Here is a 26,105-nt window from a genome sequence, read left to right on the forward strand (position 1 = left end):
AATTGCAGTTGCCGCTGTCCTTCAGTTGCAACAACGCCCTGTCCAAAAAAATCACCATTAAATAAATTGCCTTTAGTCGACTAGTTAGTATACCCTAAAAACTAGTATGGTTTATGGAACTAAACTAGAAATTAATTTTTTGAAAAAATAAATAATTTTTTTAAGATTCTCTATGGTGAAATAATTTAAATACTTTATGGAAAAGAACTAAGCAATATTAAGAAAGAAAATAGAAAATACTTTCAAAGTATTTTCATTTTCTTATTTCCAAATATAAAATAAAACTCAACTAACGTACATGCTAGACCTGTATATATATATTTATACTGATATTTAACCTATACCGATGATGTCTTAACCCCTTTATCAAGAAGAGTATGTGGAGAGAAGTAAGCAAGTACTCATTTATACAAAACATTTTGCGCCTCGAAGGTTAAGCATCGAAAACCCAGCAACAACACCGCGACGTGGAAAAAGAGAAAAAAGACTTCATTACCGGCGGGGCAGCCAAGCATGAGGCTTAAAAAAAGTAATTTAAAATTATTATTTTTACTTTATTAATGCCGCCAAACACCTTTGGGTCCGATGGGCTGATTAAGTTTAAGGTTTCTTCGGCCAAATGCAACATGTTGGCACATCATTTTGATCGGGATAAAAATCATGAATGAATATTTAAAGGCTTTATTAAGTGCAAGAAAACTAAGTAGAGATTGTTCAGATTGCAGCTTCTTTTTGAATGTGCTTTTGGTTAAATCAAGCCAAACTGGTTTTAAGTTTTCGTTATTCCCCTCTGCATTACGCAGATATCATAAATGCAACTAGAAAAATCTGAAAATCTGACCAACTGACATTTGTCTTAGCTAATTTAATCTTTATTGAAAAGTAATAAAAATGTAAATATCCGAGTACATTAAGTTCAATCCAACGGGGCTTTATGAAAGGAAAATTATTGGAACAACTTCTTAGCTGAGTTAGTGGGGCACATAAACTGGTTTGCTAGCAAGTTCTCAATAAAACCATAACAATGGCTTTTTATGAAAGTCAATTGAATTGGACATCTAATGGTCTCGGACCAATAATTTTTATTTATTTATATCTATTTGTTAGCATTCATTTGTTAAATACAAAGGCCGAATGAGTTGGCAACCCAAAATTAGAGATGAAAAAATAAAGAAATAATTTCGACAAAAATAAATGTGTTTGATAAGCATATAGCTATTATTTAAAAAAAGAATTAGATTCTATAAGAGTAAGTGATATCATTTAATAAAAAATTATATTTTAAAATATTTAAAGCATAACAGAATTTCTCCAGATTTAATTCCTAATAACAGCCAAAAATGGGTATACAAAATAAAGAGATATGGATTACAAATTGTTTTAAAACAAAATCTCTTTAATACGTTTGTGATAAACCCTTCTTTTAATGAGTTTTAAGAGGCAGAATGGATCTAATTGAATCAACATTCGCTAATTAAAGACATTTAATTCCCCGAGCTTAATGAATCCTTAGATTGGGTTGTCAATTAAATTAAGTTGAAGCAATAAATAGGCACGTAACACCAACCGATTGAACTCACACCATTCTTTGGAACGGAAACGGAAGCAGCAGTCGAGTCTTTGGTGGTGTTTGAATTTTTTGAACTTCTTTGGGAAAGGGCGTTAAACAGGCTGAAATCGTCTCAAACACCTCTGGTAAAATGGACTCAAACCGCAGGAGCAGGAGCAGGAACAGGAACTGAAGTGAAAGACACCGCCCGCGGCTTCCATTTACAGCCTGCTTAATTTATGCTAAACGCGTCGCGTCTTTGCATTTAATTGTGAAATTAAATTTGATGCGATTAATGTTGACACAACATGCGATTAGTGCACGAGTTATACACTGTGAAAAATTATAGGCTATAGTTTAAAATATATTTTAAACATTTACAACTATACAAAAATGGATAGGTTATTGACTTATATTATGTCTTAAAGTATACTATCTTTCCCTTTATTAAATTGTCATGTCTTTATGTACTTTCATACACTTTCTTAGTTACGTTCTTAGAAATGAAATAATTTAAGGAAATTTATTTAAGTACCTTGAAAATATTGCAGTTTTTGTTCATTAAATTATATAATTTATTTTCAGTGCTTAAGCTTTTGTCCACTTGCGGTTTGCCCTTTGGGCTTGGCTCGGTTGGCTTTGGCTTTGGCCAAGAGATGGAGATACTGGCAGATATCTATTAGCCAATCGCCTCGCATTTGGCAAATTATCATTGTTTATAATATGACAATATTCGATGGCAGCGACAGCGACAGCGACACGGACAAGCCTTGCATAAACAATAATTAAATGTAGCCAAATTAAATTTTACACAAAAGCAGGACACAAAGTGACAGCTGGGCGGTGCTTTCCACGACCCCCTCTGACCTCTTCGATGCCATCCTCCTCCGCCTCGTCTTGGAAATGTCTGCATAATTATGTGGTACATGTGTGGGTGGGCGGAAATGCCTCAGTTGAGTGGTCGAGTGCATGTGTGAGTGCCGTGGCTGATAATATGCAGTTTAATTACAGGACACCAATGCCCACAAACAACAATAATGAGAGGACGATCGAGTTTATAGATATTCGATGACCAAATACCCTTTACGAAGTAGAAAAAACTGATACATAATTATGATCCGTTTAATATATCTTAGAAATATTTATAAAATAATTTAATTGCCAGAATTACATTAGTACAGTATAGGAAAAATGCAGAAACATCATGTAATTATTTTTGATTCTGATTTTATTGTGTCTTCTTTATGGGAATATTTTATAATAGCTCTTAATTTTAAAATCATTAACCATCTTTTATATTCGATGGAAAAAGTCCTACTCTCTGTGCAACAAAAATAAAAATGGAAAAGTAGATGATTCTTATCTTTAATGACTAAATTTTTAGCTTTAAATCTTATCTAAAAGCATAAACTAAGTATGACTATATTTATAACCTTAAAAATTTCATTACTAAAAGACCTCTGAAACCCCAAAGCCACGTAAGAGTACCCAGCGTTGTGGTCTAAATTTTGTTGCATAAATTCAAATTAGTTTGAACTGCCTTATCCACCCTTTCAAAACCGACCCAAGGAAGCCTTTCCCTGCAATCCCTCCCCAATGGAACTCCCACCTCCTTTCGTGGCTACGCATCACTTTTAATTTTGGATGTGAGACAATGTTCTTGGTCCTGTCAGGTGCATAACAGCATTATATCCTCATATACCACACAGGATGTTGGTGGCCGAGTGTGGATCGCTGTTTATTGGCATCCATTAGATAAGGGAATTTACGCGAAAGCAATTGTTGGGCTTCGCCTCGACTTCAAAGGCCCATTGTCGAGCTTTGTTCAGTTAGTTCTGATTAGTGGCATTGAATGGCATTTGCGATTAGGTGGAGGCATTGAATTGCAGTTGTGTTGCTGTTTGGTGGCTACATACAAAAATATTTAAATAATAGATTAATAATATTGCCAAAGTTACTGTAAAGGAAGATAAGCAACAAATTTGGATTTTTAATGTATAAAACCGCGTTCTTTTAGAAGGATTTTAAATCTTCAATTTTTGTATTTCTCCAGAGTAAGTATCGCCATGAAACTACATTTTTTGGTTATTATAAATAATTTTATATTACTTTCAGGCTTGCAGTTTTAGACTAAAGTTTAATAACTTAAGTCAGCTTGATATATAAATATATATAAATAATAATTTCTTAATGGTGTAAGCCAGTTCTTTGTGTTAAATTACAGCAACTATTTGTCCGATATAATAATGATTAAAATATTACACATTGTATGTAAACCCTAAGGTCTCCTTTATCTAAATATTACATAATTAATATTTTTTACATATCTCTAGCTTTAAAAAACCATTAAAAATTGAGATTATTTTAAAATATATACTTACTAGATATACAATAAGCTTTAAACTCAAACAAAAAACACTTCCCATATTCACTTTTAACAATTTTGTGTTAATGAATCTGAAATCTGAGCCAGCTTTAATTATTTTAATTAAACTCACAATAATCATCATTATGCCAATCATTTGTCCTTTCGTTTTAATAAAAATTGCCTGAAATGCCGGAAGAGAGAGGAGCTGCTATATACACCGGTTAATATTATTTTTTATGAATTGTTGACCGGCAAATATTATTTTCAGCCCAGCCCCATTCGCTTTAATTACAATTACTCTTGTTCGCTTTTTGCACTTTTTTGTCGGCCAATAACTTTTTTCGTGTTAATTAGTGTAGATGTGGGACAGGGGAACCACCTTAGTTGTTGTACTTGTCACTATGAATAAAAAATATAAATGAATTGAATGACAGTTGGTCGAGAGGAGAGCCAACAACACAAACTCCTGAAGAGTGTATTAAATGACAATCATAATAAAGTTCCTATCGCTGGTGAGCAATTTTAAATGAATGTTTATTCTATGCGTAATAAATGAAAATAAAACAGAAATTATATAATTGACACTCTGTTTATCCATCAATGTGGGGAGCCAAAGGAAGATATTTGCTTAGTTTTGTTTGTTCTCAACCGATGACTCAGGTAATTGCAAATTTATTTTAATTTCATTCAAGTTTCGTAGTCTGCTAAGTTTTCATTTATTTTGGCGTTTTATTGACACATTTTTAAGGTAACTAAAAAGAAAGAACTAAAGTTAGAAATGTAATCTTTTTGCTACTCTATTAATCTGTACTTATGGTATTTAACTTTGAACAAAAATTGTGATTTTTCTCATGGCATTCGTTTTTAGGAAATAGAAATCACAATTTCTCTCCACGTATACCCACAATTGGGTGGCCCCAGCTTAATAGCCCGTCAAGTTTTATGAGCCTTATGAAATTTGTATGCAATTGACAGAAGAACAATCCAAATTATAATTTAGCAAATAGAACAAAAAAGCAGTGGAGAGGCTTAAAGTGTATTTGTTTATGAAATTTTTGTTCGATTAATCTGGAATCTAAGATATTACCTAGTTGGATTTTGCAGTAACTAATACCATAATTTCTTACTTTAAAACCTTTTTAATGCCTACTAATTTATTGGGTTCTTAGATAAAAAATGGTGCACTCATTAGTTTTAAGTTATTTTCCTTGAAAACATGCAAATTAACCAATAAATAGGAACTATTTTCTTGAAAGTAGTTAACTCTCAGATTTAGTATGGTAATGCGTAAAAATTTCTAAAGCAAACTTATTTTTGGTTAATAAACAATATATATAATTTACACGCACATAACAAATAAGATTGAGTTAAGTATTTATTATTTTATTATAGATATTTTGTAAATATTATGAACTTAATCTAATCAAAGGATTGCCAGATGAATGGTTCAGAGCTATTAGTAGATGAAAACTTGTAAAAATATAATTTGAGAATAATGTTAAGGTATAGAAGGAAGTATGAACTAAAATTGTGAACAATATTTTTGGGTAGTTAGAAAAAAACCTAGAGCATTGCGAAACCGACTTAGAAATCGGCGATTCTGATTCATAATGTTTTGTTTACATCTCCGCTGCCTGATGCTAAGTACTTAAAGGCGCCTGGGGGCGAGCAAAAAGAGTCACTTCAATTTCGCAGCGGCATCGATTTGAATACGCTTATAATATACATATTGGGCTGTACGAATTTCGTATATAATAAATATGCGCAGTGTTAATACCGCTGTCGACCCGACAGTTGCTCTTAATCGGTGCATTGCACAATTCGAAACCAAGTTAAACTTTAAGATTGCTCCTGCACTCGGAAAAATAAATAATACTATGAATCAGTGAAACTACCTCAAAATAATCTTATGTGTAATCCTAAAAATAGAGTGTGCGAGTATGTGAAAACTATATAATAAAATATATATCAATTTTCTTACTTAGAACCATAATATTTGTAGTAGACAGGTGCCAAATAAAAAGTCATAAAGTGTGGATGGGTAATTAATTACGGTTTAGCAACTTTCAAGTCTTAATACATAATTTTTGTGACTTTAAAATATAGTTATGAAAGATATAGTAAAACAAAAATAATAAATAGTTTAACAAATACAAACATCAGCACCAAACAAGCAAATCAGAGAACAATTTTACTGTTTTTAATGAAATTGATGGGCAGTTATTGAAAAATATGTCTCACATCGGCTTATAGTTCTTTTAAATTGCCAATCGATCACCCGATTTTTTCCAAGTGTATGTCTGCTCGACAGCCAAGTTTTATGACCCCTGGGTCCGGTGACCCTTTAGTAACCGTCTGATCTCTGCGGCTGTGTTCCGCTTAAAACGCTTGATGCGACATCGTTACGAGGCAGTTGCTATCTAGAATCCACATCGCAATGTTCTGGCTCGGATTCGGTTTCCTCCTTATCGCGTTATCCTTGTATCTGCTATATGTCTTCGAGCGCCAGAACAGGATCGATCGCCTAACCCACAATTGGCCAGGTCCACCAGCCTTGCCGTTCATTGGCCATCTGCACATCCTGGCCAAGTTGATGGGTCCGCATCCAATTCGTCGCGCCAGTGAAATGATTGGCGATCATCTGAAGGATCATCGCGGGAAACTGTGGATGGGCACTAAGCTCTACCTCGTGGACTGCAATCCCAAGGATATTCAGGCGCTATGCAGTGCCCAGCAATTGTTGCAAAAGACGAATGACTACATGGTCTTTGAGAACTGGCTTTGCGAAGGTCTCTTCACCAGTAATCACGAGAAGTGGGCCCATCGGAGGAAGATCATCATGCCAGCCTTTAATTACGCCATGGTCAAACAGTTTGTGACTATCTTCGAGAAGCAGTCAAGGATTCTTTTGACCAATGTGGCCAAGTATTCCGAATCCGGCGAGGCAATGGATTTTCTTAATCTGGTCAGTTGCTTTACGTTGGATACCATTTGTGAAACTGCCCTCGGAGTCACTGTGGGTGCTCAATCGAACGCCAAGTCAGACTACCTCGAAGCTGTGAAAGAGTAAGTTAGCTAAATGAATATTGTAATAACTTTTAATAGAAATATTTCATTGGGACACAACTTAGTCTTGTTCAAATCAGCAAATATCAACGTAAGGCTTAATCATTTTCACACTTTACTAAAAGTTAGCAAACATTTGTTCAGACATAAAAGTGATAGTTTACCCTTTCATTCAACAAAATGTAAAAACCGGTAATCTATTTGAAGTGTAAATGTCTTTAATTTATTCAAACACGTTTTCCGAAACTGTCCGATTTCACATATTTGTCTAGCAACAAATATCTGCAGGGTCAAACTTTTTGGTAGTGACAATTCTGCGAAGTCCCTTAGAAGAAGTAAAAAATTTGTTATATCTTCTTAATTTCCTTTTTTAAGTTTAGCTATAAAAAGGGGAGAACTTATTCAGCTGAACGTAATCTTATAAAGTAAAAGTAAATATAATTCAGACTGCTTCTGTTTTCCTTACAGAATCCTTGTGATCATGGATACACGTCTGAAGAACATCGTCCTTCGCAGTTCGTTTATTTTCAAACTGACATCGCATTACAAACGAGAAAAGGAACTAGTGAAAATACTTCATGGATTCACGGAGGGCATTATCCAGAAGCGTTTGGATGAGATCAGTCAGGACGCGGAGAATTTCAATACCCAGAGCACTAAAAACGAAGAAATGGACGAAGTAAAGCGGACCCTCTCCTTTTTGGATAGTTTGCTCCAGGCAAAGGGCCCCGATGGTAACCCTTGGTCTGTCAAGGACATCCGCGAGGAAGTGGATACGATTATATTTGGTGGCTATGACCTTACGGCTACCACCCTTAAGTTCTTCATGTACAACATGACCCTTTATCCGGAGTACCAGAAGCGGTGCCGGGAGGAGGTGTGGTCAGTGTGTGGCAGGGACAAAAGTGAACCCATCTCCATTGAGCAAGTGCGTCAATTGCAGTTCATAGAGGCTTGCATAAAGGAGACGCTTCGAATGTATCCCTCGGGTCCACTCACTGCCAGGAAGGCCACAGCCAACTGCCAAATCAGTATGCTGAGTTTAATTGTGTTTAAGAATAATTTTATGTTTATTAAACCATTTGAAATATTTTCAGATGAATTCTTCATTCCCAAAGGCTGCGATGTGATCATTTCCCCAATCTACATGGGTCGCTGCAAGGATTTCTTCCCGGATCCCTTAGTCTTTAAGCCAGATCGCTGGGCAAGCGGAGCGAAGGCCAAGATTGAGGCCACTACTTTCATACCCTTTATGGCGGGGGCAAGGAGTTGCTTGGGTCAGCGGTATTCTATGGTGATGCTTAAGATTGTCCTAGCCCACCTGCTGAGGAACTTCCTGTTTGAGCCTCTTGGCGAGCGACAGGTGAAAATGAAGCTCAACTTCGTGATCACCTTGCACACCGTCGAACCATATCTTTGTAAGGTTAAAACTATTGATTGAGGATAGCCAAGAGTCTCTTCACCAAAATCGTTGTGAATAAAGTTAGTTGAGTTTTTAGTTTTTATTTTCTGAAAATCTTTTTGCTTTTTTTTCTCTTTTTCAGATTTATGTTCCTAATTATAATTTTGCATAATTTCGTGACTTTTTAAAATAGATTTTAATAAGTTTTTTTTCCTCAAAGATCTTTAAGTTATTCAGCTATTTCAACTGCCATCCCACCATTGAACTCTTGACTTTTGCCCTTATCAATTCGTTTCACTTGGCTCCTTTCAAAATGGTTGAGTTTCCTTGCTACGCAGAACATTTCCGCTTTTAATGATTTATAAAAAAAGAATTCTGTACAATTTGGAGTATTTTCTGCCTGCTCATTTTTATGTGATTTAAGCGGGGCGCGTTCGTCTAGAAAATAATTTCTGGCTGGCGCGGATTTTTATTGTGCCAGGCGAGCAGCGGAAAATCAACAAACATTTCCTGGCGCTGTAATAAATAAAAATGCATAAAGGCAGCCACCAAACCGTCGCCAGTCACTCACTCGGTCCGTCCTTATCCTGGGGAAAATTCAAACATACTCTCCCATATCCCATATCAACCATTATCCGCCGGCATCATCATCATCGGATTCCGGTGCAAATTATGAGCGTTGCCTGCTTATTATTGTGGCAGTGGCACGGGGCGGGGTGGAGGAGGCGGCATATAAAATGCAATTTATTTAAATAAAAATCAAGTTTAATTCGCAGTGTCGTAAATTTTTCTTTTATTTTTTATACCCTTCAGCTCGTCCCGGGCATTGAATTTCACGCTTTTGTTAACAAGCGCATAAAAGTTGCTTCTATCTGCCAACTGATAGGTTCCTGGTATTGGAAGTGGAGTTGGTTGAAGGGGTTCGAAGATTGTTGAACTCGCTGGCTGATTGGTGGTGGGTTGAGCTTTTATTTAATGGTAGAATGGTATATGAGGAAAGGAAGCCATTCCAGCCAATTCTGAAGGATTCCAAATCGATTTCAAACAATGATGGAAAAATATAACCAAAGCTGTAAATATTTAACAGAAAACAAGCTTAAATACCGGACTTTGTAAGGGTAATATTATGAAAATATTTTATATTTAGAATTGCTTTTAATAACCCTTATTGACCCAATAAAAGTCATGATTAATGGGTTCATCTTAGTACTCAATATATTATATTAACTTAAAATACAATTTAAAGGTAAAATGGATTGGTTTCTTAAGTTCAAATGCTTTTGGGTTCATCATGATAAGAATTAAATATTTTACAAGCACAATTACCTCATTTTAAATGTATTAAAAATCGATAAATAAAGTAAACCAAAGGGCAAAGCTCTGCGGTATCAATAACTGGTTCATTGAACAAATTGTTAGCATTTACATAACTTCTCTGGGCAACCGGAATTTGAGCTCGGACGTCACAACTTTCATAAATAAATTGTAATGTTTGCATAAATTCGTAACTGAATTAAAAAATATTAAAAGCTTTACAAAAAACAACCAAATTTGATAAACAAATTAAGAGGAACATTTTTTAATGTCCACTGTGGACTTTTATGAGCAACCCAACTCCTTTCTAAATCCATCTTGAAATTAAAATGTACGCCTTAGGAGCATGTTTCTAAAATTTCTGGCTCCTTGGCCAAGGTTTTACGATCGTTTTATTGGGTTTGCATTTGGGGGGAGGCTTTAACCCTTCTGTTGGCACCCGCCATAACTTAATTATCCATATGAATCCTTCCATCAGTTTATTGCGACCTAACCCCGCGGCTTTAATTATGATGAGTACTCCGGAGTGTCTCTCCTTTTTAGTGTCAGCTGTCATATTTTTATTTATCTGAATTCACAGATCTTCACGGTGGCTTTCTTGGGGTGTCCTTTGGCCATTAAAACGATATGAAATCCAGGTCCATATCCTAATCCCGGTCCAGACTTGACGCAATGTTTTATTGTCGCTGACTGGGCGCAGTTTTCATTTACACAATTTTTATGTCCAGCATCTGTAAGTTTATGATGGAGCATAATTCACGGCGTTGGTATCGTCAATGTTTAATGTCCTAACAGGCCCAAGGCGAGGGTTCTTAATTATAATAAGTTCGAGGAGTGTGAGGGTGCTTTGCATTGTAACTTTGGGAATGGGTTAGGAATGTTTGCAAAGAAACACGTAGGTTAGTGTAACAAAACTCTTTTCTGCAGTCTTAAGTCTTGTAAACTTTTTGAGAGTCAATTTCTCTGAATTAAAATTAAATTAAAGTTAAAGCACAGAATCAATTTTAACTTCAAACCCCAAGCCCCCAAGTCTCTTCAGGCTTGTTACGACCAAATGTGGTTTTCCTCACCGCATTCCGGTCAATTCACATTTCTCATTGTTTCAAGTTAAGTAAACCAGCCTCTCCCTTCCACCCACTCAAAATGTGAAAACAAATGAAAGCCGCCTACGAATTGTGGTTGTTTTTGGGTGGTGAGCTATGACCAAGTGATGTGTGATGGTGTTACTGGGGACTGGGAAATCCCTGTAAGGTGGGTGGCGACTTTGAAGTAATCGGCCCCGGTGACATTGCCCCTAAGGCTAAGCCTCATTTGTGGTTAAATTGTGTCGCCGGTCGGCAGCTGAAAGTCGATTACGTCAATATTGTCCTAGGTTTACGACGACGGCCCACGGCTAATGGCTAATGGATGGTGCCCATTTGGTTCGGGATCGGATTGGGGTTTGAGAGCACATATTTGCGATAAACTGTAAGTTTGCGGCCTCAGCCAGCCGCAGCTCATATGCTAATTAGTGTGGCATACTTTAAGGCGCCCCGAAATGCATTTAATCGGAAAACTTAACGATCTGAGGAGGGGGCGGCCTTAAACTACGCCCATATGGGAAGAATCCCGCCATAAACTTACTTTGCAAATACATAAAAATAAAAATCCGTTGGAATACATTTAGGAATCGAATTACAAGCGAGTTGCAAACAAAAAAAGGGCAGCAAATAAAAGGAGTAGCTGCTCTACACATTAAAAACGCATAAAATCGATAAAAAAAAAAAACAGTACAACAGCCAAAACAGGAGCAAAAAGCTACAAATAAAGTGGCTATGGACATAAAAATCTTGATGGGATTGCAGTTGGGTTGAAGTATGGGAGGGAGGAGGCTTTTGGCCAGAAACCAATTCAGGCAATCAATTAAAATTGATCAACGAAATTGAATCACGTGTTACAATATTCCGCATCCAGTTACATCGAGCATGTGGGGATGTAATAAAGTTACAATAAAATTCGAATCCATTAAATTGTCTCAAGTACAGAGATTTGTGGGACTTGCTTTAAAGTATTTAAGCTATAAAAAAAACTTTAAAATTTAAGTAGAAGGTTTTAATATTAAATATAACTAATTACGAATTTATTTTAAGAAGGTAAACAGGTTCTCAAATAAGCACACAGTGGCATTCTTAAGAATATAGCAAATTATATTTCGAAAATAAAGACGTGTTTTTATGTCAATGGCAAACTTTTAAACAGTCAATGAAGTTAAAGAGAACTTCTTAAAGATTTCCCTACCTTTTCCTTAATGTCAACTGCAAATTCCGGAAGGGATAACAAGCCAAAATGCAAAGCAGAAACGCAATCGTTTTGCTAATGTAATTAACCAGTCTGCAAGTAAAATGCACAAAAGCAAAGAAATTAGTAAGGAAATAGAGTTGAGGAAAAAATGGTAATGCCTTGAATAGAAAGGGGTAAGAAAATTACAAACTGTTGGTTGCTACACAAAATGTCAACTTAAACTTTTTATGCACAACAGGGAATGGAAAAAATGTACAAATACAGGAGCGAAACCAGCAGCTGTCTTGGTCAGAAGGTGGCTAATTACACTGCACAGCAAACAAAGAAATGAAGCAGAAAAAAAGTGAATGGAAGGGAAAAATTAAATGCAGTCCCTTTGGGGTCGAAATTTGTTTTGGTGAAGACATTAAACAGAAGCCAAAGCGAGGAATTCCGGGCACGTAGAAGTCGCAAAAAATAGTAATACAGAATTAATTAAAACAAAAATTGCTTAAGGAAATTGTATTTTATCTATATTATTGCAGCTCCTAAGAGAGCACAAAATTACCCAGCTTGTCAGCAGCACATGATGCAGAAACTCAAAACAGCCACAGAACAATAACAGAACACGCATATCCAGTAAAGTTTCGTGTGTTTTGCATAAAGTTCTGTCGATCTGGAAACCAAACATTTATACATGGCAGCCACTTGAATGTAACAAGCCAAAGTTCAAAGCTCAAACTTTCGGCCCACACTTCGAAACACCGAAGTGGCAACAATGTTGTGCCCCATATCAAATATCTACGGTTGCATGTGCTGCATTGAGTGTGGTCAGGGTGAAGCAAGTTGGACAAGCGAAAAGTTTGGCTTATATAAGGGCAGAGGTGGGAGGTATATTCCCCAAACTGAAAGCTGAGCCTTTAAATAACAATATCAGTCTTATATCTACTTCTATTTAAGACGAAAGTTTTATAAAATTCTTTATTATTTTGTAGCTGTTTGTTTAACTAAGTTTAAGTTTGTGTGAAGGTAAAGATATCCTGTAAAAGATTAATTTATTTAAGATTTAAATAGTTAAAAGGATTAAAATATCAAAATAGTAATACGCAGATGTTTAAAAAATGGTCCTCAAATGGTTTCAATCTGTTTAGCAGACCGAACTTAATTTTATTGAGCTTAACTCTACTCCCTGGCATAACCCTTAAGTAACCACTAAGTGTTTCAGTTTTAAGCCTATTAGACCTCGAATTAAACAGCCTTTTCAGATGAACAAGATAAGGGACTTGCACCCATCAGAAGTTTAAAAGTAAAATGTTAAAGAGTTGCCATTTTAATTACTCACAAAGAATTCAACGCAATTGGATAGAAAAGCCATTAGGCGGGGAAACAACTCGTACTCCCAACTTAAGAACAAATAATGATACAAATATAAATGCCAGACTCTGTCAGTCAGAGATTCAAGCTCAACTAATGAGTGACCATGCATAAACAAAAACGAAAAATGAGGGGGAAAATGGGAATTTGGACTTAAGTCCATTGCCATGGACGAGCACCTTGCCCTGGGAGACGCTTGAATGTCTCAAGTCAAGCGGCTCCCTCGGCCAACACTTATTTTAATGAGAAATTCTAATTTCACCAATAACACAAAAGACATCCTGGAAAAATGCGCAAACAAATAGGAAAAAATACAAAAATAAGAAATGTGGCGAAAGATATTTTTGCTTTTCCTAGCAAGGAGCTGCCGTGATTGCTTTTCGCCACTCGTCCGTGACGAAAACAAAAGAGGCCGCCGTCTTTCCCCTATCGAAAAGCAGGGAAATCTCTGAACGGAAAAAATACGAATTGCCTGCATAAAAATATCTTGAGTATTTGCTAGTCTGCAATTAAATGAGGGCTCACTTCTCCTTTTCCTACACCAGAAAGGAGGTGACTGAGCTTAGCAATAATAATTACAGTTTGGATGAGTTTTGGGGGGTTAACGTTGAAGTGTTGCTGGGGCTAAAGTTCTTTTGAGTCGGTTGGCGATGGGAGATATGGGGGAGTATTATAAAAGAGTCTTGGTAATCAGTCAACTAAGAACTTAGGATTGACAGTAGGAAGGAATTGAAAACCATACGATATTGGCAAAAACAGAAAATGATATTTAAGACCAAGCTAACAGCTTTTAAATCAATTTTTCTATTATTTAATTTTTCTATTAATAATTTGCCGGAAACCTTTTTTATCCAAACCAAAAATACACAGCAAAGGAAAGATACACCACAAAAAGACAAAGTTCAAGGATATAAATTTAACTAATACACCACCCCAGCAGGCTACGTATATCGCAATGCATTAGGCAACCCCAGCAAAGGGGAGATTCAGAAGAGAAGATACTCCCCCTTTCGGAATGTTCGGCAATAATCAAGCTGGATAAAGCCAAGTCGAATTACAGTTACAGTTAAGGTAACGGTAACGCATGGCAATGTACATAAAATGACACTGAGTGTCAGTTTCAATTAAACATGTTGACAGCTGTAAGGATACGGCCTGAACTCAATGGCCAGCCGAAATATTCACTCCTTCCCTCACATCTCTGAGATACAATTGTCCATGTCTGTGGTGGATTCCTGTCCTCTGGCTATTTCGATTTTAATACAAGAAATTCCTTGCATTGTCGCCTGGCCATAAAGAAGTCCAAGTGAAAACGTCGAAGGAGTCGAACTCATATGACAACTTTATCGGCCCAAAGGAAGAATATTTGCTGAGATTTTCAGGTTGTTTTTGGACATTGACATCTTAGGACCTTATGACACTAGGCTAAAAGGGGAGATAGAGATTTCGATGGATTAAAGTAGATTTGCTTTATTTTTCAAGCAATTTTCTTTCTTCATTATACTCAAGACCTGAAATATCTGTTAAACCTGTTTTCCGACAACACAATCTTTTTAATAAAATGATCAAAAACATAAGCAATATTTCACTGTCTGAATAACCAACATTATTTCCAGTGTTAAAAGTTCCTTTCATATTTTAGACATTTGCATATCGTGCAAGGACTTTTATTTTTTGACAGGTCCAAAAGGAATCCAGTTCAAATTTTAAGTAATTTTATGTGTATTTGTTTTAATTTACATTCGAAATGAACGATAAGATTTGCTTTGGCAATTTTCTGCCTTGTCTTTGCCATCTTGATGCATTGACAACTTGTCAAACACTCTAATATCCTGTACGGATTGTGGGCAGGATGTGGTGGGTGGGACCCATGAGGGAATTTAGTTTAATTAAACTGACAATGTTTGAATGCAAATACAACGATTTTACTGTTTGCATGTTAATTTCCTGTAAGTCTAATTGAAGGTGACAGAAATTGATAATATTTTTCAGCTAATCGTGAAAGGTTAATAAAGAAATGTATATTCTTGAATCTAGTAATAGTTGGAATTATATATAGAAATGTATATCAGACTCAATAGTTAATATCGTAGTGGCATCTTTTAGATAAAGCAGATTTTTTGCGTGTAACAGTTGCGTTTTGTTAGGTCAAATCAAAGAAACATTTTACAAATATTAAATCGAAGAGCTCATATTGAGCTCTCTCCTTTAATAACTTGAATAACTTTATTAATTATTAACTTTATTTATTATTTAAGCATTTGAATTTCTTTCCTAATAACTACTATTAAAGTCAATTGTTCCTTTTATGAAAATCCATAACCCTTGAACTGCGACCTGACCCCAAAAAGCCTTTTTGACACTTCAATAAGTCATTTAAGTCATTCTCATTTCAATATCCTTCTCGTTACCCTCCCTCCATAATCTTTTTTTTTTAATTTTCTTGAGGGTGGAAAGTAAAACCACTCGATGTCATTTTGACGCCAGCAAGCCAGTGACTTTTTCCAGTATTTGCCTAAAATATTAGCGTAATGCCTTTGACAAATCAGTCGGCAAGCGATTTAGTTGGAAGACAGAAGGCTGAGTGCCATTAACCACACCCTCAATGGGCGTTGGTCACACCTCGTGCCAAAATTATTTGCCCAGATTGCTTTCAGAATTGGTATAAAAGAGCTTGTTGACGGTTCGGATCAAACGCGAACGAAGCTGTGATAAAGAGGTCTTGAAAATCATTCTGATTGATTTGACAATCCTCAAAGTTAGAGAGCAAACAGAAAATATCCAACCACATCAACCGGTAATTTTCAAAAAGTATTATTTTTCATTCTAGATGCTAAAGCTGAAATTTAAGATCTTTAGTATTATTAAGTGAAAATGAATGTAAAATTTAGTATGATTAGGTACTAATCAATGGAAATTTTAACTTAAATATAACTTTGAACTCTACTAACTACCTTCTATGCTAGTAAATCCAAAAGTAATACTTACTAGAAGGCCTAGAACTCAATAAATTTTTGAGAAAAAAAGGAACAAAGGAAAACCTTTTTGTATGTGGGGTAACCCCTTTTATAAAGCCAATCACCATAAATATTCAATTTATTTTGCATGATGCACTAAGGAAAGTGTTTCATAGAAATTCGTATACTAGCAGATGTTGCCTCTTGGTAACACGTGCTCTTGGCAGTTGAAAGCTGAATCTTGTGGGTTGGTAGAGGGCTAAAAATATCTCTGCGATTTGATAAGTTACTTCGAAACTTTAAACAAGTTTTTTAACAACAACTCAGTTTAATAGAAATACAAATTTGTAAAATTAAAATAGTAATACAGAAATAAGTAGGGTATTCAAATCATTTATATAAGTACATAACTTTAAATATTATTGAAATACGAAATTTCGAATTTATTAAAAGTCTTATCGGAGTTGACCATTCAATGCCCTCAGTGGTTCCCAGCTGCTCCGCGGGAGAGCAGATGCATAAGTCCACATATTTCTGCTGATATTTCCGATAATGGGGGACCTTTTTAGTAATAAGTTATATTAAGTATTATTATCTGATAATGATAACTCTTATGAAAAGTACACGAAAAGCCTTCCAGTGGATTGCCTTTCTAGCTGGAATGGGCCTCCTTGGCAAAAATAATATGCTTCCGCCTTTTTTAAATCCTGATTTTCTGGGTATAGGATAATGCCTCCCTTTAGACATATTTCAAACCTTGTACATTTATTATTATTCACCAAGGTCTTGAACTAAATCAGACAACATATATATTTAAAAATACATAAATTTTAAATGTAAAAATAGCACTAATATTCCTAAGAGTATGGATTTTCTTCTAAATATTTTACTTTATGGGATAATAAACTTTTAACTATAAAGGTACCAATATTTATAGTTTTTAGTGTAAATATTTTATTTATAGTGTACAATAATACATTCATTTATAAACATATATATAATTTAAAGAAATTTATTTACAAAATTTAAACAGCAGACAAATGATTTACTTAGGTGAATTATTTTCTAATCCGAGTTACTGTCATCATCGTCCACAAATTGGAATTGTTTCCTCGCTTGGAAAGCCCGAAAGGGCGCTACTTTTGCCACTTTTGATGGAGGTTCGCCTTGAACCCTTGATACTATCTCTTTGTTCTGCGGGGAATAGTTTGCCTTGAAGATCTTAAGAAATGTCGGAACCGGAGGAACAATGCCATCCGAATGGAACTTCACAATCCCCTGAATGTGTTGTGGTCGCAGCAGGCTGCATAGCTGACGGAGATGCATCCTGGTCGGTGCCGGCGACCACTTCAGGTTTTCTATTTCCATAGGGACTACCTGCGTTGGCTGATAGATCAGTTCCAAGCCCTTCAAAGAACCGCAGACATAAACTTTTAAAACACAATCCTCTTCCTCAAAACGCTCCATATCGGAACTAAGGCATTTATAGCTTTCTGCAAACTTTTTATCCAGTCGTATATGCCCACGGAGATGCGTGTGTGCCAGCCTCCAGAGCATCTCCTCGTAACCGAATTTCGGCAGATTCAAATACACAACGCTCCTGTTCTCCTTACCGTATTCCTCGATAGTATTCGCCATCTCATCGAAATCCACATGAGCAAACGGTTTATTAACGGAGGAGAGGTTAAGATATAGGTTCTCGGTGCCCTCGGCGATCCATGAGTTAAAGGTGGCGTTGCCCAGCAGCTGACCAAGATTATCCAGCCTCATAAAGGAGTAGCAATAGAGCAGCCTTCCACCTCGCTGCCGCCTAATGAGCAGGATGAGGCTGTTGTCCAAATAACTTCCAGAGCAGAGCATCGCCTCTAATCGCTTACCGTCGCTGAGAACCAGCGGAAATGGCTGCCCCTCCTCCACCATCTTGAAATCCTGCTCATTGATATTAGCTTTTCGTGACTTCAGGTAAAGAAGCAACTGGTTGGCTAGCGGACGGGTGGTATACATCCGGCAAAACCGGCGAGGCAGCATTTTGAGCTGATTCTGCACATGGCATAGGCTGGTTATAAACACCTTACAGTGGGCCTCGTAGAGCTTAGGGATAACATCGAAATGAAGGTCCGGGTGCTCCTTGGGCCGCATATTGATTGAGGCAATTTAGGAATGATCTGCAAGCAGAATATCGAGGTGATTACTAGAGTTCTAAAATGTATATTTCTTGTATAATTTTAAAATTGAAATATTTTTATAAAAGCCATTTTGAACAATTGCAAAAACTTCGATTGCGACGTAACTTTTCTCGGAACTATCGACTTTTCTTTAGTAACGTGACTGTAGTTGACTTCTGAAAAAGGATTGTTTACTCTTCACGCGACAAGCTTTAGCTTAAAGTATTACTTTCAGGTCGTAAAATTGTTGTAATAAATTTGTAGGAAGTTTGAGATATGAAGTAGTTGTTTGACAGGCAGAGGTAACTGCACTATGAATAATTTTTGTTACCCATTCCGAGTGACGACGCTGCTCTTTTTATGGGCCAACAAATTTTCCGCATTGACTCACACGGAACGAAAACGTCATAAAACTTGTCTCGGATGGGATGATACCATTTTATCGATTGCAGTATTCAAATCCTATGCAAAATGACATTAAAAATTATATTGAAAGTGCCGAAACCACACCGACCATAAAAGTTTCCTTAGCTGCCATGTAAGAACTCCGTTTGAGGTAATTAGTTTTTTGGCCCATGTCTGAGATGAGCTCATAAAAGTTAGCTGACATCGACTGGTTGGTTGCCAGAGAACGCCATTAGAATTTTATCAAAAATAGCACAGAATTGGTTTAGTTTTTATTGCTCCATTCAAGCGAGAAAATGTCATAAAAAAGTGTTTTGGAAAAATGGAAAATGGTTTTAACAATCATGTGTGAGGGATGTCACTTTTTATTGATTAAAAGTACTTTGACTGAGTAATTGCAATTGATTTCTTTCTATATTTTTTAAAACATAATAATAAAAACTAAATCATATAAACAAAAAACTTATGACTTAACTTATACAAATTATTTATTATGATTTATATTGATCACTCCAAAAACTCTTGCTTAAACTTTGCGAATCAGCTTGTAATCAAAGTAATGATGGCTAATAAATAATTTGACACAGACAATGGACCAAAATGGCACAAAGTACTTAGTTGCACGACTAGAGACCTGCCACACCCTGCCACAAAGAATTTACATATGAATACTTGGGCGTCTGAAGGATTTAATCATATATAAGTCCATCCCTTCTGCCCCGGAATGTGAAAAATTGAGAAGAACACATGTGATTACGGGGTATCTGAGTTTGTGGGGTTGGCCAATGACTAATGATTCTTTCATTTATCTTTAGATTGTTTGCCGTGAAAGTGTTAATACCCGTAGACTCCACATAACCTATCTCAGGATGCCATGTGCGCATATAATTACTTGGATTGCTGGAAAAGCTTTTGTCATCATTTTAAAATTATTTAAATTTTACTCTGAAATGACTAACTGGCTGAATGCAATGGCTCTTCGTTGATAAATGAGCCACTGATGAGTGGCGTTGAAGAAAGGCCCAGGCTAAATGAAAAATTATCGCAATTTAGGTGTTTGCTTTTAAGCTTTTCCAAACGCAAATGGGGATGTGGTTCTGCGAGAGATGCTCGCTGATAATTATAAGGGATTTGCATATGTAATTTTCCACAGTTTTTGCTTTCCCCGACTGAAAGTGCCAAGTCATTCAATCTCAGGCAGTGTTTGCAAAGGTCGAGCCATTTAGGGAAGTATACAATTCTTTAAGACTTAAAATATATGTATTTTTAAATAAATACGATAAAGCCAAATAGGAAAGAAACTCTGGAAAATTATTTCCCGAAACTATCACAATACCCTATTATCTTTAATACGACAAACAAGTATAATGACGATTATAAACTTAACTTAACTCATTCAATTCTTTAATTTCATACATAATCTTTTTCAAGACAATAAAACTAAGCCCAGTAAATCCTTTAATGCTTCTAATTGATATCGCCAGCCATTACACGAAATAAAACGAGAAAAACCATTGGGGAGAAGGGAGAAGAATGTGAACGGAAAGGCCCAACAGAGATTTGCCAAATGAAAGATTTATGGTGTGCCAGGGAAAACATTTGTGTTTATATTCCAGTGTTGGTTCTCCACTCCTCCAGTAACTAAAAGGACATGTGGAGTTTGCGGCGGAGGATGTGCCGAAAGTTCATTAATTATGATTGGAGACAGTTGTACAATTAATAAACGAAGCGAAGCGACTATTTCCCCGGATTGTGGTAAAACTCCTTGGATTCGAACTTTTGGGGATAGAAGGAGAAAATTCTTAGCGGAAGCGAGAGTTTCGTTTTTGGCTTTTTCTCTCTATTTGTTTAGCCCGAGATTATGATCGGACTTTGATTTATGGTTGCCTGTGCAAATTTATTGCTTTTAATTGTATGCCCCTTAGGAGTCCGACTTGAACGTTCATTTCCCAAACATCAGCCAGTCGCTGAGTAGTTGGCAGCTAATTGATAAAAGTTTCTTGAGTTATTCTGGCAGGAAATGGTAGTGGATTACATAAGAAGAGGTCTAGAGGGTGTTAAATAATAGTAGATTAAAGTATTTTCGTGTTTTTTTGTTTTTTTGTAATTTCCTATGCTTTAAGAGCATTAGAAAAATATAAAATAATTATAAATATGAGAATATATATATACCAATATGCATTGACATTTTTACAATCCCTTTCTTTCTTGAATTTTGAATCTGCAAGTCTGATTCAAAAATCATCAACAACCCAGCCACTTCCTCAAACTTCTTGTTATGTCTTTGAGCATCCCCAATGGAATCTTCATTTACACATCTTTTTTCTATGCATTTTTGGTTTCGAATGCAACTTCTCTTTGGCAGACGAGCGAAGGTGGGAGTTTTGTCCTTCCAGGGCCTCAAGGCATTAATTGCATTCTGCAGCATCGCATTGCACTTTCAATTAGTTTCAAATGCCTAGCCCGAAAGTAAGAGAGAAGCCGAATCGAAACCCCCGCCCCTGGTAACAGGAAACGGAAGTTAAGTGCTGAGGCGAGGCGTTAAGTAAATGCAACCCCAGATGAAAGCAAAGGAAGCAACTTCTATCATGACACTGGAGAAATACGCATTAATTGAAAGGTGACGAAGGAGAAGGGGAATACCGGTCTTAGGGGTTGACTGTGTTGCAACTTTTGGCCACTGTCCAGCTCCAGAAAGTTGACCCCTTGTTGCAAATTCTGCAGTCACTTGGCTCGAAGCCATTTCCTTAACAATTTCAGAGAATGGGAAAATACGGCGGCAGGTTACCTGTCTCTAATGCATTTCAAAATTGATTTATGAGTTTCTTTCGGCTGGCTGGCAGCCTTAGACAGATTTCTGTTTGCATTCGGGGCTTCATGTTTGTTTTCAATGTTAATTAAGGTTTACAATTTACCCATCGGGAGTGGATACAAAGAGGTAAAAAGCAGGGGGAAATGGTAATTGACCGACAGCAGAAACGATTTGTGTAATTTCACGTGATAATATAAGATGATAAAAAGAAAATGCTATATATAATAGCTAATTTTATCTAGCTATGACAATATAACAATAGCTTTCCCGTTAAATAAATTCCTTCAAAATTTTCCAACTTTTCCCTTTCCAAATCAAACGGCTTAAGTTGACTGCTCCCGAACAATAGCAATAAATTGCTTTTTAAACACTTGAAAGACGGACAAGCGTGTTCAAAGTAACATTGGCGTCGAATGCACTTTGGCTCCCACGCTCCTCCAGGATGTTCCTCCTTGAACCTGGCTCCTGGATCCTAGTCCTATATGCTCCCCGATTCGCTTCGCTTGGTTTCAGTTCGAGTCGAGTTGGCTTACACTTGGCAGCTGACAACTTTCTAAGAATAACTGCAAAGCGATTTGCATATTTAGCTGCATGGAGTTGGGCCAAAATGGAGGTGAGAACTTTATCGCTTCTAATGCAGCCAGCCGAGGCACATGCATCACACACTCACACTCGTAAGTCTTGGCCAGAAACTTTGGCAGACAAGAAATTTATTTATAAACACAAGAAAGAGCACTTGAGCTGGTCTGTACGCTCAAAATAAAAGCAGGGATTTGTAGAAGTTGCAACAGGGTTAATGAATCAATAATATAGAAAGGAATATACAGAGGAGAATAAATAAAATTGTTTACAAAATAATTGCAATATTTAAAAAGACAGTAATATTCTGTAGCAGTAAATTTATTTTTTATATATTTCCTAGAATATAAAAATGGTTTTCATATAACAAAAAAAAAACAGTTTGTTGCGTTGAAAATACTAAAAATGGCAGACTACAAAGCATTTGAAATCTAACAAAGTGAGACGGAATATTTCCTTCTTCAAGGAGTTTCCAGAATACCCTGCTGATTAAAGTAGACCAAACTATCCTTTACCGTCTGAAGCACTCGCTTATTATCATATAATTGGCGGCGTTTCTTTAGCATGGCTACTGAATCTGTAAAGGTGCTAAGCCCGAAATCGGCGCTGACCTCAGGGGCAGCACAGCAAATGGGAAGCTCGCAGGTAACTGCATAATAGCCATAAAACAAGCAGCGCTGCATCTCATCCTTTAATAAGTCAAAAGTTGGCAACGGTCCTTTGAAGCCACAATGTTTTAAGGTCTCTTGTAGATTCTGCAAATAGTGTTTCAGAAGATCATCCTGGTGTTTCAGCAGTATTTCAAGCTTAACGCTGGTGTAAAAGAAGAAGTAAAGGTCTACGGTCGGGCTGCCCCAATAACAATTCTGGAAATCCACCTAAAAATTATTAAATGTTTAAAAAATTTAAATCGTTTAAAATAGAGTTTTTTACTCACAAATACTGCCTTCTTATTAACTGAATCAAACATTATGTTATTTATCCAGAGATCACCATGAACAACCGCATTTAAGGATGACTTATTAGGATCCACCACATTTTTCATTCTTTGCGCATATGCAACTGGTATTTGAGCCCTCATTTTCTTTGATATTTCTGGCAGTTGATCTGCATAAACATCGGCCGCATATTCAGTAGCATCTAGCATAAGAGCCTTGGAGAAAGGATCCGTTAGCCCATAGGCATAATGAGAAGGTCTCAGTTTCGCCACCAATTCTGGTTGATTTTCGAACAAAACCATAGAAGAGCCGTGAAACTGGGCCATTTTCCCTAGGCAAATCTTGGCCTCTTCGAGGCTGGCACCTTGAAAGCGGTTCAAAGATCCGTATCCTAGGGCGCCCAGGTCCTCCATTAGGTAGATCTCCTTGCCAGCTGATGCCTCGGCTAAAAGGCAACTAAAAAGGTCAAAAAAAAATCGTCTTCAATTTCCAGCTGTTTTGTATGTTATCTTCGAATCTGAGGAAATATAAACAAATGCTCTGCTCTTTTATTTATTCTACACGGCACTGATATCATGCCACTTCTTCTTTAGGGTCATTATCTTTAAAAGTATTGCAACATGCAAAAGCTTTGTTAATTTCCTTTAGAAATTTTTGGAATGGTACATTTTTAGTACTTACTCTGCACTCAGCTTGTTTTCACTGAAATCCCTTGGAGTTTTATCGAGTATGGCTGACATGGCTGGCAGGAGTTGCTCGAACATATCCTTTTCGTTTGTGCCCAATTCAGCGGCAACGGGCAGGAGATCTTTCAGGATGTATTTTCCTGATTCTAAAGCTCCATCGGGGGACCTACGAAAGTCCAACACCACCCGGTAGATGACGCTGCAAAAGTTTTCGCCTGTTTGGCTCACTGTTTCGATGTTAAAGTTCTCCACTCGCAGCATTTCGCAACCGTAAGCTTTCGCCAAAGCTCTCTCGAAATATTCAGCATTATAGTTTTCCCGTTCCATATCACGACCGTTCTGAACAAACCTCGTCAATCGACTGAAGCCATTTGCGGTGCACTACTTATGAAATTCACTCAGGGTTTCCCCTTTAAATTACAACTAGTATATCTCGGAGCTTTGTCGTTATCACGATCCACACTAAACACAAATTAGTTGCCACTTGAGATTCACATATTTATTACAGCTTTTGCATTTTAATATAACCGAAATAATGTTAAACAATTAAAGAGTTTGTCGCTATAAATTCTGTTAAGGTATTCAAATATTTAAATATTCAATTTAAAGAACATTTTTCACTACAAAGTTCGAACAAATTTGGTTTCCAACTAATATTTTATAATTTCTTGGATAATAAAAATAATTTTTATCTCAACACATATTTTCTCTGCGTGTAGATGTGGGAGAACTTTTTCTTAAAATCAAATAATACGTGTTTGTTGATCACACCCCAAATAAAGCGGAATTGTCTGTGGCTTAACTTATTAACAAGCTTAAAATATAAATCATAATAATGGGTAAGTGGTATTTGGTTAATTTCCTAAATGATGGTTCAGGTTCCACGTGTAAGAGAGTTATGTTTAAGGGTTAATTTTGTTTACCAAATTCCTTTTCAAGATATACAAGGATTATGGTTATACGAGATCTTTTCAAGCTTAATCTGTACAAGAAGTAATTACTTGTCAGATTATTAAACATGAATAGATTTTATAATGCAATCTTCTGATCTTATGCAAACGCATGTAAATACATAGTATGTTATAAAATAGCTTGCAAAATGGTAATTGTTTTTTCCTTAAGAACTTCAACAAAACTGTAAGTCAAGTACTTTCCTAGCGAACTCTTTAAATGCGGATAGGGCATTAAGTTAGCTTTCTTAAGAAAAGATATATGGAATGACTTATAAATCGTCGGTAGTTGGGTTAGTTAAGAGAATAGGAAGATCGGTGTCCGGTACTAACGGTCTGATTTTTTGAAGGGTTGAGCACTTGTTAAAAATGAGTTTAATTGATATGTCCAAGATTGCGTGAAATTAGAATTGAGGGTAGAGGAAATCTGTATAGCCAAGTCATATACATATAAATTAGAATTATTTATTATTTAATTCTTCTCAGCTTGTCGATAATATATTTTATATATGAATAAAAGGCATGCAAAATATAAAAACAGAAATTAATTTATTGAAATATTTAAAAAAAAATGTAAGCCCTTGGAGCTGTTTTAAACAGTGTTTTGAAAGACCAATCAATCGAGCGCAACAACCCAATCCTTTAGATCTTCAAGAAGTTTAGTATTTATGAATTACACTGTAAAAGTGTAGCTTTAATAATTTAATTCGTCTATTGGTCGACTAGCTAAAAATTCCTTTATGCCACCACCTGGCATATAATGTTCCTTAAACCCAAAAAATTATAAAATTATGCAAAATCTGCGAATATTCGAGGATATGCCAATATAAACCATTCTCAAATAGTGTGTATTTCTAATTGAAGATACGCCCTCGTTCACGTTACTGTTTATTGTTATATTTATAATAATTACAATAATTTATTATTATCAGAGTATATAATGTGATTGTTTATATTTACCAACCTTTTCAATTGCGATTGTCAACAAACCGGAAAGAAACAACATCGATAAGCCTTTGGGCTGAATCCCACTTCACTCTGCAAATTGCAGTTGATGCACGCAAACTTTGAAGCGAAATGCATAAGTTTAAACACGATTAACTCGCGATTTAGTTGTTAAAATAAGTAAATATGAATGGAATTTCTGAAATTGAGAAGAACATTGCGCTTAGGCTCTAGTTCAATGCGATCCGGACCGGTTCAAAAGAGCAATATCAGCTGTTTGAACTAGTTTCCGGGGAGCGATAAAGAGAATCAGCTCAATACCTTTATGCTATCGAT

At 36.2% G+C, this 26,105-nt stretch overlaps 3 protein-coding genes across 3 annotated transcripts; 1 reads left to right on the forward strand and 2 right to left on the reverse strand.

Annotated features, from left to right (window-relative positions):
* The first annotated feature begins 6,151 nt into the window (after nucleotides 1-6,151).
* Nucleotides 6,152-8,499, forward strand: LOC108108430 (probable cytochrome P450 312a1). Its single transcript, XM_017216483.1, has 3 exons — nucleotides 6,152-6,983; nucleotides 7,452-8,014; nucleotides 8,081-8,499. The coding sequence occupies exons 1-3, from the start codon at nucleotides 6,355-6,357 to the stop codon at nucleotides 8,422-8,424; spliced, it is 1,536 nt and encodes a 511-aa protein (XP_017071972.1). The 5' UTR covers nucleotides 6,152-6,354; the 3' UTR covers nucleotides 8,425-8,499.
* Nucleotides 8,500-17,287: 8,788 nt separating this feature from the next.
* On the reverse strand, nucleotides 17,288-26,008 carry LOC108108650. The gene is made up of 2 exons (XM_017216753.1): nucleotides 25,789-26,008; nucleotides 17,288-18,454 (listed from the first exon to the last, which is right to left on the reverse strand). Exon 2 carries the CDS (start codon nucleotides 18,426-18,428, stop codon nucleotides 17,355-17,357), a length of 1,074 nt encoding a protein of 357 aa, XP_017072242.1. The 5' UTR covers nucleotides 18,429-18,454; nucleotides 25,789-26,008; the 3' UTR covers nucleotides 17,288-17,354.
* On the reverse strand, nucleotides 22,585-24,223 carry LOC108108649. The gene is made up of 3 exons (XM_017216752.2): nucleotides 23,870-24,223; nucleotides 23,188-23,644; nucleotides 22,585-23,128 (listed from the first exon to the last, which is right to left on the reverse strand). Exons 1-3 carry the CDS (start codon nucleotides 24,199-24,201, stop codon nucleotides 22,712-22,714), a joined length of 1,206 nt encoding a protein of 401 aa, XP_017072241.1. The 5' UTR covers nucleotides 24,202-24,223; the 3' UTR covers nucleotides 22,585-22,711.
* Nucleotides 26,009-26,105: the final 97 nt, after the last annotated feature.

Source organism: Drosophila eugracilis, unplaced genomic scaffold (genome assembly GCF_018153835.1).
Source record: "Drosophila eugracilis isolate 14026-0451.02 unplaced genomic scaffold, ASM1815383v1 contig_2154, whole genome shotgun sequence".
Lineage (NCBI taxonomy): Eukaryota > Metazoa > Arthropoda > Insecta > Diptera > Drosophilidae > Drosophila > Drosophila eugracilis.